Source organism: Apteryx rowi, unplaced genomic scaffold (genome assembly GCF_003343035.1).
Source record: "Apteryx rowi isolate R43461 unplaced genomic scaffold, aptRow1 scaffold_46, whole genome shotgun sequence".
Classification (NCBI taxonomy): Eukaryota; Metazoa; Chordata; class Aves; order Apterygiformes; family Apterygidae; genus Apteryx; species Apteryx rowi.
Genome location: NW_020450716.1, coordinates 3,567,907 through 3,580,616, shown reverse-complemented (window position 1 = coordinate 3,580,616; position 12,710 = coordinate 3,567,907). Strand labels below are relative to the sequence as shown.

The 12,710-nt window shown below is 38.9% G+C and overlaps 1 protein-coding gene across 1 annotated transcript in view; it reads right to left on the bottom strand.

The window, feature by feature from the left end:
- Nucleotides 1–329: 329 nt before the first annotated feature.
- The window catches only part of GRIK1 (glutamate ionotropic receptor kainate type subunit 1), an 81,577-nt gene continuing 69,196 nt past the window's right edge, over nt 330–12,710 (bottom strand). Inside the window, exons 14-15 of the mRNA XM_026077616.1 lie at nt 10,884–11,134; nt 330–819 (exon numbers count right to left, since the gene is read on the bottom strand). Of these exons, the coding sequence (XP_025933401.1) occupies nt 664–819; nt 10,884–11,134 (407 nt within the window). The 3' untranslated portion in view covers nt 330–663. The remainder of the gene's footprint in view (nt 820–10,883; nt 11,135–12,710) is intronic.

The window sequence follows — 12,710 nt, the reverse complement described above, 5'->3', positions numbered from 1 at the left end:
TGGTTTTTCATTTTGAAGATCTAGCACCTGGAGCCATGTTATTACATAAGAATCTCTTTTTTTTTTTAATGAAAAAGAGAAGAAAAGGAAAAGCAAGTTTCTCACAGAYAAGAACTTGAAGTGTTCCTTACAGTCTCAGAAAAAGGAAGGTAAGTAAAAATAACTCATTGCTTAATATCTTCATATTTAATATATTTTGTAGTCATCATTTATGAGCTCATTGTATGAATTTTTATTTTGGCAGTCTGGATCACGGTTTCTAAACCACTGTGCTCAGTAGAACTGCAATTTTYGCTTTGAAAGAAAAAAATAAATATGCTACTCCCAGATTATTGGAAAAAAGAACCCTGTCTCTTATTTATTTATTTATTTAGAAAGCACATACAGCAATGCATGGGGAGGGGAAGAGAGATGCAAAACAGGTGAGCATACAAATCCATTTCAAAAGAAATAGTGAGACACTTCCCAGATGATTAGTAGTACATCAGTCTATGTAAGCATTTAAACTGTTGTACCTCTAGATTAAAAAAAGAAACCACAGAGCATTTCTGAAGAACAAGGTAAATGTCTGTATTTCAGAAATCCCACCACAATCAACTTGTAGGCAGCAATGTTTTCATTTTGTTTTTATTCCTGATATTTCCTCAAAGGGGTCTTTCTTGCTCACGCTATGGTTTCTTTCCTCAGTGTCCTCCTCTGGTGACAAGTAAGGATACTTGTGAATGATGATCTCCCCTTCGTTCTCGACCTTTTCTTTAACTTCTTCTGATGCTTGAGTGAAATTCCAAGCTCCTCCATTATAGCATTGAAAGAAAGACACTGGTGGAACACGGAAATTGCATTAAACACCTTTCGGGGAGAGTTCAGCCATACCCCCTGCACAAACTGTGGCTTTTATAATAAACAAGGACCTGAAATCTTTATGTCAGGTTTAGGAGGCTTCCCTGTTGAATTTTGCCAGCTTTGAATCAACCCCCTAATGTATAGTACGTGGAGTTTGCAAAAGTGGTTTCGCCTAACTTGCCTTCCACTGAAATCAGTTTAACTTTGGCTTAACCAAAGTTGATTATGAATCTTTCTGAAATTCTACCCAAACACATTTATGATGTTTGTGGTGACTTCAAATCATAAAACATACCCTTTTTCAGTAGGTAAGTTTCCTCCTGACCTTCAAAAAAACAATCTTCATTTTTAAAACATGTGTACTTTATCCAAAAATTTGCTAATACTAAAGACAACAAAACCATCCTTGAAGATTTCTTTGTGTTTTTGTTATTCTCCCCTCATGAAATTAACAGGCATTTCTAAAATATAGCACATTTCTCAGTGCTTGTCTTTCTTTAGAAAGAAACTTTTTCAAATATTGTGTGTCTAAGAAAGGAGAGAAATTACCACAAGAATGAGGTAGCTGAATAGCCTAGAAGGAAAGCAGAAATCTTTTTTTTTTTTTTTCCCAGTGAACACAACATTAACAAAGACATTTCAGGTAAGTGGAAAAAACCTTTAAAATCTACAGCTATAATAATTATATATAACACAAAAAAAAACACAAAGAGGCTTTAAGTGGAAATATCTAGCAATGGAAAAAAATGTTCCATACAAATATATATAAATAGATTATTTATATATAAAATGAAGTGAGGGTAGAGGTGGGAAACACAACTTTAACTACCTTACCTTAATCATGTTGAATAAGCCCTTCCTACCAGACTCCTTCTAGAATTCCAAAACTGATCTTTTTTAAAAAAACTGGTTAAAATAACAGTCTCTTCAAATGACAGCAACAGTACACAAATATGTTTCTTTATAACAAATAAAAATTCCCTTCTAGAATGATACCAATTGCAAGATGAGCAGTACTCAGTTCTTAACCAGTCAGTTGTGATCTCAGAGTGATACAGGGCTAAAAAAAGTAAAGTTGTATATGTTATTGGAAGAGGAGAAAATCCAAATTTTCCTGGTAGCCAGCTATTCCAGAGACATATTTTCAAATGCAGGAGCCAGCATGAGGGTAACCTGGATCAAGGTTAAACCATTTGTCTAAGGTAGAAAATGAATTCCAGAGTATTGAATTCCACACTTTGTGCTTCTTCCTATCCAGCATAAAACCTCTGTATGAAGTACTTAGCCCTGAGTCTGCAAATGAGCTCAAGAGATCAGGGAATCAGTGTGTGTGCATTTTCAATGTAGACTGTCTTGCATATGTCATCATGTCCATTTGTGGGACTGGCTGAACACAGAGTAGGATCCTGTAGTATGTTAAATATATAGTTTACAACGCTCTTTCTTTGCGAGGCTTAATTTTTGTTTGTCCTATGAAACACTGAATGTCTTAAGCATGTAAAAATTAAATTGCTATTAATTCGTGGCAGACCAAAAAAGCAATAGATACAGGCCAGAACAGCATACTTTTTTTTTTTTTCCAGTTACTGTTTAGTAGTAGCCAGGACTTCGTGGTGCAATTATCATTTAAATAGACCCTTTGACGAAGTAATGTAGGAATTTCAGCATTACTGGAGTGAGAATCAATGGTCTCTGCTGGAGCACCATGCCCTCCGGCAGCAACAGGTGAGGCAGGTATCATCCTAATACACAAGTCATTTCTATATTGCTTGAGCAAGGCTTTTTTAGAGAGTAGCACCACGTATTTCCAAACTAATAAAAGTATATGCTCTAACTGGCTGACTTAACATGGATAATTTCTCTCTACTATCTTAGTTTTAATTGAGCTTTTAAAATCTAGATTACGAAGTGATTCCAGAACTCCATGGCAAATAAGGGCAGGACCATATTAGCCATTTATAGACTTGGTAAAGCTTATTTTAATTTTCTTTCCCTGTTGTTCTCACTAACCTGTATGTTGTGTATGTGTTTAATAAAAGCCATCAGTCACTGCAGCGGGCATGTAGGGATGACTTCTTCTGCAGATGCAACAGTACATTCTGCTGCCTTGTCTTAATATGCTTGCATTTGAATTTTCCAAACTGATTCATATTATTCAGACTACGGAGTTATCATTATGTCCTCTTAATTTCATGCCAACAAAATAGTCCCATGAAGATCATCTTACATATATCTTACATCATATTTGAAAGATATTGCTGACGTTAAGTATGTGTAGTTTTTAACATCTGACTACTTGATTTGTGAAGTGCCCAACTGGTTCCACTTCCAAGGCTGTTCTGCCTTTTTTTGTCATTAGTTTCTAGATGTAAGCTGTTTTTAAAGAAATGTTACCAAAAATACTTCAAGCTATTCTTAGGAGTAGCTTTGAACTCTAGATCTTGTCTCTCAGAAGTAAACTTTTGCCTAATTGGTCATCAATATCATTTTCATCTAAAACTGAGTATAAAATCATTACTGCTTCTGTTCAGGGTCTCTCCAGTAAACTGATCATGTTTATTCACCCAGTAAAGTATATATAGAGATATATATTTCCAATTCAAAATCTAGAAGGTCTCTGCCTCTTAGAAGCTRTCTATTAGCCCAACCTGGCAACACAAAGCCCCAGTGGGTTGATCTATGGAAAAGAGAGGTCAAAATACACATGTTCAAAACCTCTGAGAATGGGCTCTACCATCATACAAAAACAATGGTTGGGGAGAGGAGGAGAGTTTACAGTGATAATGCCCTGAGTCTTATGGCTCTAGTTTCTGGCTTTATAAAAGCATGAAAGCAGTTTTACTTCTAGGGTTATGCTCCATTTGCATTTTGAAGAAAACAAACCACCACAGGCATGAGATTTGCCAGTCTGAAGCAATGAATTACATATAGAGTTAAGGCCTTGGACTGACCCTTCAAAGATATTCCAAAGGTTATGGACATAACTACAACTCTGATGATACATTTTATGCATATCCCTACATTTGACACTTTGGAGAAAACCAGCTGGAGGTGGCAAAGGGCGTTAAAACCCTGAGAGATACGGGGCTTTCTCTGTCTGTGTCTCTGCCTTCACACAGAGTTTCAGATAGTCTAAAAGTGCAATCCGAGAAGATACTTTGAACATTCAGGGGTTTGGCTAATCACTCAGAAGGGCAGTTACACATGAACTTTCTTATGAGACCAAAGAAACATAGCACAAAATCCATTTTATCTCCAAGCTTGTGCATACACCACACTTCACTGGTTCAAGGCCCCATAACAACAGAAAACATTTCAGTAAAGYGCGCTCATTCCAGTGTGTGTTGTGCAAAGCGGGATCAGGAAACTGAATACCCAGTCAAAAATTGGAACTGCCCTGAAACTTTCAAGAAGTAGAAAACTGTCAGCGATACAGAGCAAGTACAAACTCAGTCAGAATGCTAACTTACTTACTTAGGGTGTACAGGAAAAATGATGGACAAGAAATACGTTGCGGGAACTCCCAAGACACAATTCTGAACAGTAATGTGTGTGGAGTACAATTACAATATCCTTTAAAAAGGGTATTGTAAAATTAAAATTTCATTTAAAAGGATAATATACTGTTCTATTAATATCATACTCAGATAACCAAACTGAAAAGGTTTCTTCAAAAAACTATTTTTTTACATGCTGTAAGTCCACTTTTGAGGTATCACTGAGAATGAAACCTAAGAGCAAAGTAATACATTTAACATTGTGCTTTTAATCAGCTCAACTTTCTCATTCTAGTAGTGTTGAAATGCTGCAGTATGTGTCCTGTGAGGCTAAAAGGGAACGTCATCCTTTAAAAATATAATAAGTTTGGGTCTGCTTGGGATTGGAGACTCTTCTCTTTGCCCTTTGGTCATTTCAGCAGGCCTTAAAAGCTTGCTCACGGACCTCTCAAATCCTTCCTTACACTCCATACAGAAGACTGTGCTAAACTTTAGGATAGTTATAGATTTAGAATTTGAAAAATGGCAAAAAAAATAAAATAGAGGCAAGACTGAAAAAAGCATCTGTGGTCAGGCTTTATCAGTCTGTTGCTCATGTTGCCAGGCTACCTTTGAGGACAAGAATTTCAATTGCATTTTATTAACACCTAGCAAAAAAACAAACAATCGAAAAAGAACAGTGTGCTGTGTTGGACCTGAGAACTATGAAAATCAGTGAATCAGATTTTATTCTGGAAGAAAACCTGACCAGCTCAGGCACAGACAAGGAACTGCAGAAATCAGGATTTTTTCCTCTGCAGTGCTCTCATTACTGTAATAGGACCCATAGTTGGGACACTGACATATGCCTTCTGCTGAGAGCAAAGTCATTTGTTGTGCCTAGCATGCTGAAGATAAAAGGTCCAGAATAATTTCTCCGAGTAAGCAAACTGCTGTTGCAACACATTAAGAATCTGTTTGTGTATTCTGTCAAACAGAATAGATATCAATGGATATCAAACTGTGTCTGAGGACATCACTAATTGAAGCATTTTAAACTGTCAGACTCTATTGAACAACTGAACAGTGAGCACCAAAATAGTATCACAGTAATCCATGTTTACTGTTCCTCAGTTTCCTGTTTGCCAGAAAAAAAAAAACAAAAAAAACCCAGTAAATTTACTTGCCAGCCTCACAAACCATCTAAACTCTGATGAGACTGCTCAGTGAAGGCAAAACATCATCATCATCATGTGTTGGTCATTTTGTGCGAATGCAGAACTCAGTCCCACACCCCTGAGAAAGGACTCGGTTTGTCTGTCCTGGACCTAGTTGCAAGGCTGCAGGTTATGAAGACATGGTGGTAGCCATCTGTGTTTGTGAACAGAGCCACTTCTACAGCCAAATTTCAAAGTTTACCTGTCTTAGAAGCTTAGAGCGCTGATAAGTGGAAAATCTTCAAATGCTTTTACACTTCTTCCTAAAGCCTATAATGTCTATGCACTAGAGGTGCCCCCTCCCAGTGCCAAGCATTTCATGGGAGATGCTGGGGGCTGTGCCTTCCCCTAGCCTCACCGTTAACCTGAAGGCACCTACCTTCTCCAGGAGGCACTAAGAGCCCTGTGAAAACAGTCGCTGTGTTTACAAGCATACGTGTATGAGGGCTGGGGTGATATGCCTGCTCTTCACAGCATCAGCTGCTGGCGTAACTACTAAGTGGCAAATAAGACTTTTTAATAAACCTTTTTGAAGCTAGGTATGACGTTCCATTAGGGAACATTAGGAGCTGCTTTGCAATTCCCACAGGTAAGCTGCAGTCTGTGATGTTGTCTTTGGGGATAACTAGGCATGAAGGAAAGATCACTCTTACCAAGAATGTGGCTATTTCCCTGACAGATATGAAAATGTTTATCCCAAAAGTGACAGTAATGAAAATGTTTGTCCAAAAAGTGACAGAAACTTTCTGGATTCTGTGTTCATCTAAACAGTGATTAGGAAACTGGTAGAAGCTGTGACCCAGAGGATTTCTTGAGTAGAACAATGATGAAGATAAGCACATTAGTAATTTTCCTTCTCCTCTGAGAGCTCAGAGAAGCTGGCTTTAATTAGCTTTTAGTTTCTTCAGCTGGGAAAAGGCAGACAAAAGTGCTTTCTTAAGTCAGGGATAAAGAAGATCTAATGCAGGTCTTTGCTGTTAAGAAGGTTCATCTCATAAAGAATCAAAGCTTTCAAGGCCCTATCAAAACAAGCTAAAACTCAATTTTGAGCAAGACAATTTCTTGCAGTGTCTGGAGTGGGACATAAACACTCATGTACGCAGATAAACACTAGCAGAGGAGAACTGGTATAGCCCAGCTGTGAGCAGTACATCTTAGTCACAAAAAATACTTAAGCCTACAAAGCTACTGAAATTACTGTCAGCCTAAATGACATTGACCAAAAATTGTAAAATAAATAGAGGGAAAACACAGATCACTGTATGTGAAAGACCCTACTGACTTTTTTCAGGAGTCAGGTGCAAACGAAACAATTCAAGAGAAGACCAGAGCCTCGCTGGAGCGCTTCAGCAATTGTGTGTGAAGGCATCCACTAGAACGAGTTTTCTAATTGCAGTAGAGTCCAGAAATGGCTCCTCAATAAAACAGATCATTAACTTGTGTCACGAGGAGGAACTGCAGTGTGCAAGAAAACATAAAGTAGGTGTGAAGGGTGGGAAATGAACTGGTGAAACTGGAGGAAAGCTGGGATGTAATGAAATGCAACAGGTAAAAGGTAATCAGGTTTTGAAAATGAGGCTGTTTGCCTTGGTTCATGACATCCTATGAGATGGCATTTGTATACATTTTGTGCATCTCAAATTACAGTCATATATTTTCCAGTGGCAACAATGGATCCAGTCTGTTGTCTCCTTCCCTGGCAGTCCCCAGATCAGCTGAGGACTAGAGTAAATCAAGCCAATATCCTTCCAGTATATAAGAAACATCCCACACCAACTTCCTACACAAAAGCTTCTTCATGTGTTTTAATATGCACAACAATTCCAAGGCTTTACAGTTCAATATAAACTGATATCCTGATTTTTACTGGCAGTTATGTCATAAAGGATCTTCTAAGTTAGAAAGCTTACAACAAGTTAGAAAGAAAACAGTGAACACCAAAAATTGCTCAAGCCAAGTCTATGGAGTTATGTTGTGAAAGGTAGAGTATATAGTGGGGGGTGCCTGAGGGTGCTTTTCTTGAATAGGTTCTTAAATGTTAATGGTTACATGGCATAAAATTTAATTGATAGATATGATTTTGTGGTATGATAGTTACTTGGAGGCTTTGTCTAATGAATTTTAAATGGATGAATTAAAATTCATTAAATATTGACACTGGGAATAAGATATGCCAGCTAAAAATATCTGGCTGTTTATAATAGGGGTTCAGAAAGTTAATGGAGCCCTGCAGGTTATTTTCTGAGGTTTATAAAGAACTGCCTGGCCCACTTGCTGAATGCTTTTGCAGAGACCAAGGAAAATATTTCTCCATGCTTTTAGTAATAAGACTGCTGTGGTTTTGCTCACGTTTGGTTGAAGATGAAAAGGAGGTAAATAATGTTTCTTACCTGAAAATGCTGAATTGCCACATGATATGATAAGATGACAATTGTACATAGACTGTCGTAAATCTTAAAATCTGTTACAGTCTATTACACTCACTCTTTGCTGTAGGTGTAATTACTTTCTGTGATATGCATCTAAACTGTCCAGATTTCCAGGACTTCGGCAATCTATATTAGATAATCTTATTTGCTGCTGAAGCAAGAGGCCTTTTGAAATCATTAACTATGTGTTGGTAAGCACAACTTTTCTCATTAGGTGCACTGTTTAAGTTTAATGCTTCCCATTGAACACACCTTTTTTCTTTCCTGACTATACAGTGTGAATTGAGGGCTGTGTTCGAATCCCTCGCTCCTCTCGGATTAACTTGCCACAGTCTAACTCCGTAGATAAGGTAGTGCCAGAGGTGGAGTTGGACGGATGGGTTTGCTTACACTGTAGTCCGTAAAAGAAACAAAAGGCCTTGCATGCGAGAAAAAAAAAAATGGAGAAAATAAATAAATGAAAGAAGTATAAAATGAAGAATTAAAATTAAATATTAGGAATTAAAAACAAACAAACATGAGAATGAGATTCAAAAGCTGTTTAAATCAAAAGAAATTCTATTTATGAAAACATATGAGTTATAGATCGTATTCAACTCAGGCTTCAGATTAGCTTTGCAATAATATACACTGTATAGCATTTTCCATCTAAGCTTCTTATACCACTTGAATAAAAATAAAACAAATTGAGAGAAATCAGGAAGTCATCACAGAATCACCAGTATGACTTCCTTCAATCATTTCCACATGAAAATTTGGTGATAGTGATGCCTGATGTTGCCACATTAACTCACTTAAAGATTTTCATTATGATGAGACAGCCTATAATCAACAACACATCACTATGACACAGTAGTAGAGTGTCAACATACACAGAAACTGCATATGTATATATGTATCCCTGAATACCACATTATTCACCCAATGTATTGCTCAGTAAATTAACAATCTCCTCATAAAGCTTTAGGTCTATTTTAATGTTGATTTCAGAAATACATTGCCCTTCCCAGTCTCCTGAAAAGCTCCTAAAACCTTCTGTTCTATTAGCATTTATACTAAATATTTTAATTAACTGCATTAGGTCTCCAAAGCTTATCTGAATAAAAAAACTCCCAAGTCATGAATAAAACTAAGATCTTGATACATTCTTTATGCATTTAGTGCTAAAACTGTTCTATAGGGTTGAAGTACTAAACAGAAAGCTAGTAATACATGCAAAATACATCCATCATTTTTCTCTGACTTATTCCAAAGCAGGGACACCTTGATTAATAAGGTCTGCAGAACTGCTCCACATGAGCTGTGTCTGTTGTTCGTACATGGTGCCATTGACTGTAATGACGGTTTGCTCCGTCACCGGTGCCTGCCCATGTGAAGGAGTCTGCACAGTCAAGAGCTGGCCTCTTCTGCAGCATACGGCAAGGGCCAAGTCCACTGACACTGGCATTAGCTCTCGTTGTCACCCCGGGGCTCCCAAAGTAAGTGACATTCAGAAAAAGGAGATGCTGGGTAGGAGTCACCTCACTTCCTTTTAGTGGTCCGAACAGCAAGTGTGCAGTCTACACTTACTTACTGTGAGCCCTTCCTGGCAACAAGGCGATTACTGCAGGGTGATTCATCTCATCCAAAAGGAGAAGTTTAAAAGTAAGACGTTGTCCTCCCAAGCCCTACAGCCCAGGCTGCCTGCTTTTACTGGGGTGCCAGCACCACTGCTGTATGTGGTGTGAACTGCACCTCTGAGACCAAGTTCAAAATACTCTCCTTCTCCTCCCACTCATCCCCACTGTCTTTTTGAAGTTATTTTTTTCCACCAGTCATTTCTGGCATTTATGTCATCAGCCTTGTAGGACTACAGCTTAGATGGTTAGAGTGAATTGCCCACTGAAAAGCTCCTGCCTTTCCTATCTAAGTGTAAAGTGAGCTTAAGCAACTTTCTTAGAAGTAGACGCTTAATAACTAAAAAGCCTGAAGTTAGGTGATACAAACCCACCTCTTGGTGATTGCCTCAGGGGCCATTGATCCTGCAATACACAGTGCACAAATGCACTACAATAAGTCCTGTTAAAGTGGACAGGATCTGAGCTGATATAGTAGTTGAGCCAAACAGGACCAGATCAGAGTCCAGGACATGGCCAGAAGCAAAACAGTACCAGGGAAGGCAGCCAGAGTAAGAGGGTCTGAGGACAACTTCATGAACTGACTCAGAGTTACTGCTCATGTCTTGTTTCTTTTACAGTGTATTCGGTGGTTCAATAAACTGCTGTTTACTCTCTATTTTAATGATTGACTCTATTTCACAAAGTGCTGTAGTATTCAGGGCATGATTTATACGCAGCGCTTTCTTTGTTTTCCCTATGCCCTTTTAAATTGTTCATTACGCTTCAGTGGAGTTATATCCGGAATTTCTTTGGGTCCATAATCTTATTCTACCGTAGCATCTATCACCTTTCAGCAGGTCTCCCTGCTTTGAAGTGTACGCTTCAGCATTGCGTATGCAAACACCTGGCTGAAAGAAATGCTTTCTAGAGCAAGAGAAAATTTACACTTGGGGATTTAGAAATATATTCCTGCTGTTATTCAAAGGGTTGGTGCTAAGACCACATAGAGAAATCCAGTTCTGCATGTATTCCTTTCCAAGGTAATTTATACTTGAAGTCATAAAGATCAAGCAGAAACTGTTTGAGAAATTAATTTGTCTTGTTCTGCAATGCTATGCTAAACAGCACTAATTGGATTGTGGATGAGGTACTTCCCTATTCTTATTAATAAATTATTTGTCTTTAGTGCCAGGGACTCATGGCAAGAGATCAGCAATACAAAATCTTCAGTCTGGCAAAAAGACTTATAATGCAGTCACCTCCGCATCGACAAACCTTAGCCTCCCAGAAACATAAGCAAACTCAAAACGGATGACTCACCTGCTCAATATCGCTGTTTTTCCTTGATTTATATATAAATTCACCAATAGCTACAAACACGGAAAGAACAAGCCCTGCAGCAAGCACTATAAAGATGCCCCCAATATTCTCCACCCCGAGAGCGCTGGCCTCTTTGCTGTCCTCCTCAGGGCAGCCATTGCCTCGCCACCACTTTTCCTTCATCATGTGCAGCTTTCCCTCCTCCTGGAGCTGGAGAATGGCAATGGTGATTTTGTCTCTGTACGGAGACCCTGCAAGGCGAGAGCAAGACCTTTCAGTGTCAGTTGCAGAAAACTGAATGTGGGAAGGGAACATGCTGCTGACATCTGAAGCAGAAGTGCACCCTTATCACAAGACTGATTATTCCTGCTACAAAGTCTTGGTTTCTATTCAGCTGGAAAGGGGGAAGAGATCTGCTGGTGTCTGCCCTGGGGACTGGAAAGCAGAAGGCTCCTTTGGTGTGGTTATTTGTTTGGGAATTCATTATAATTTCTAGGGTGTCCTACTGAGGTTTATTTAAGCCTTGGCAGTGGATTTTTTCGCTAATAATTCTTCCATATCATGTCTGAATATTGCTTTGAGCATCCTTTGAGATCTTCAGCTTTGCATCTCCCCTATTTACTTCAACATCTGTTTATTTTTCCTACTGCATGTAAAAATGAGTAATTGTCTAAGAAAACCCACAGTAGTCAAATACATGCTCTTCTCATTTATACCTTCATATGCCCACTACTCCACTTCGGCTACCTTAAAACTTGTAAGTACACAAGCCGGCCTGGTCTTTTTTTGTGTGCCTTGCAATAACATTGGCAGTGCAAGCTGAAAATAGCAACTATTTCTTGTTATTTTTTTATTTTCAGACCAACAACTTGGTGAAGGATGCATCTTCAGGCTGAACAGCATTAATGGGCCTGCACAGTATCTGGCAAACAGTGGGGTCAAGGTTGGGCAGTTCAATCTGTTGAGGTTTGCCTCTCGTGCACTCTGTTCTGGCTGTCCCTCTTCCAAAATTTCTGCTGCCTATGATTCAGTTCAGCCAACAGCTTTTGCAGAAGCAAAAGGTTGAAGCCCCAAAGGGGAGCAGGGCAGAGGCTTACCCCTCGCCCCACTTCTGGAGCAGTGCATGGCTAAAGGAAATTGCTACCAATTAGCTTTTGCCATGGTGCCGGAAGCTGAAGTTAGCAATCCTGTTATTAATTATAATTGACAAGCAGAAGTTGTTTCTGGCATTGTGAGAGAGACTTTTCTTTATGGAGCAAGGATTTTAGGATAGCAAGCAGGAGAGGGTTACAAGAAAGGCTGTGTGGCACTAGGGGCATGTATGTGCTCCCAAACCCTGCCGTGCTGGACTTTCTGTGGTTGGAAGCTTTTAATGTCCGGGCTGCAATGCCCCCAGCTGTGGCCAAGCCTTTCTCTGTGTAGCTAACTACCTTCCTCTACTTTAGCACATTAACGAGACCACTTTCTTAAGCTGTGATTCCACAAAATCACATTTTGCTGCAAATTAAAGCCTTTACAATTCTCAGTCTGATCAAGGTAAACAAGCTTTAAGGCAGAATGTGGGCCAGAATTTCGGTGATAGCTTGGTGCACAGAGATGGGGACACTTAGGGAAATCTCACTAGGAACCACTTTTGTATCTTTATGCATCTAAATAGCCTTGGAAAATTGGCTTCACAGCTTCATTTTTCTTTCTTATGTGGCTGTGCAGGACACTATTAAAAATAATTGTACCATGAATACAAGTCCCCCTCTCTGCTTTCTATTTCCTTAGCCTGCAGCATTGTCTGAGGAGAACCAATGTGGAAAACATTCCCGTTCTTCATTT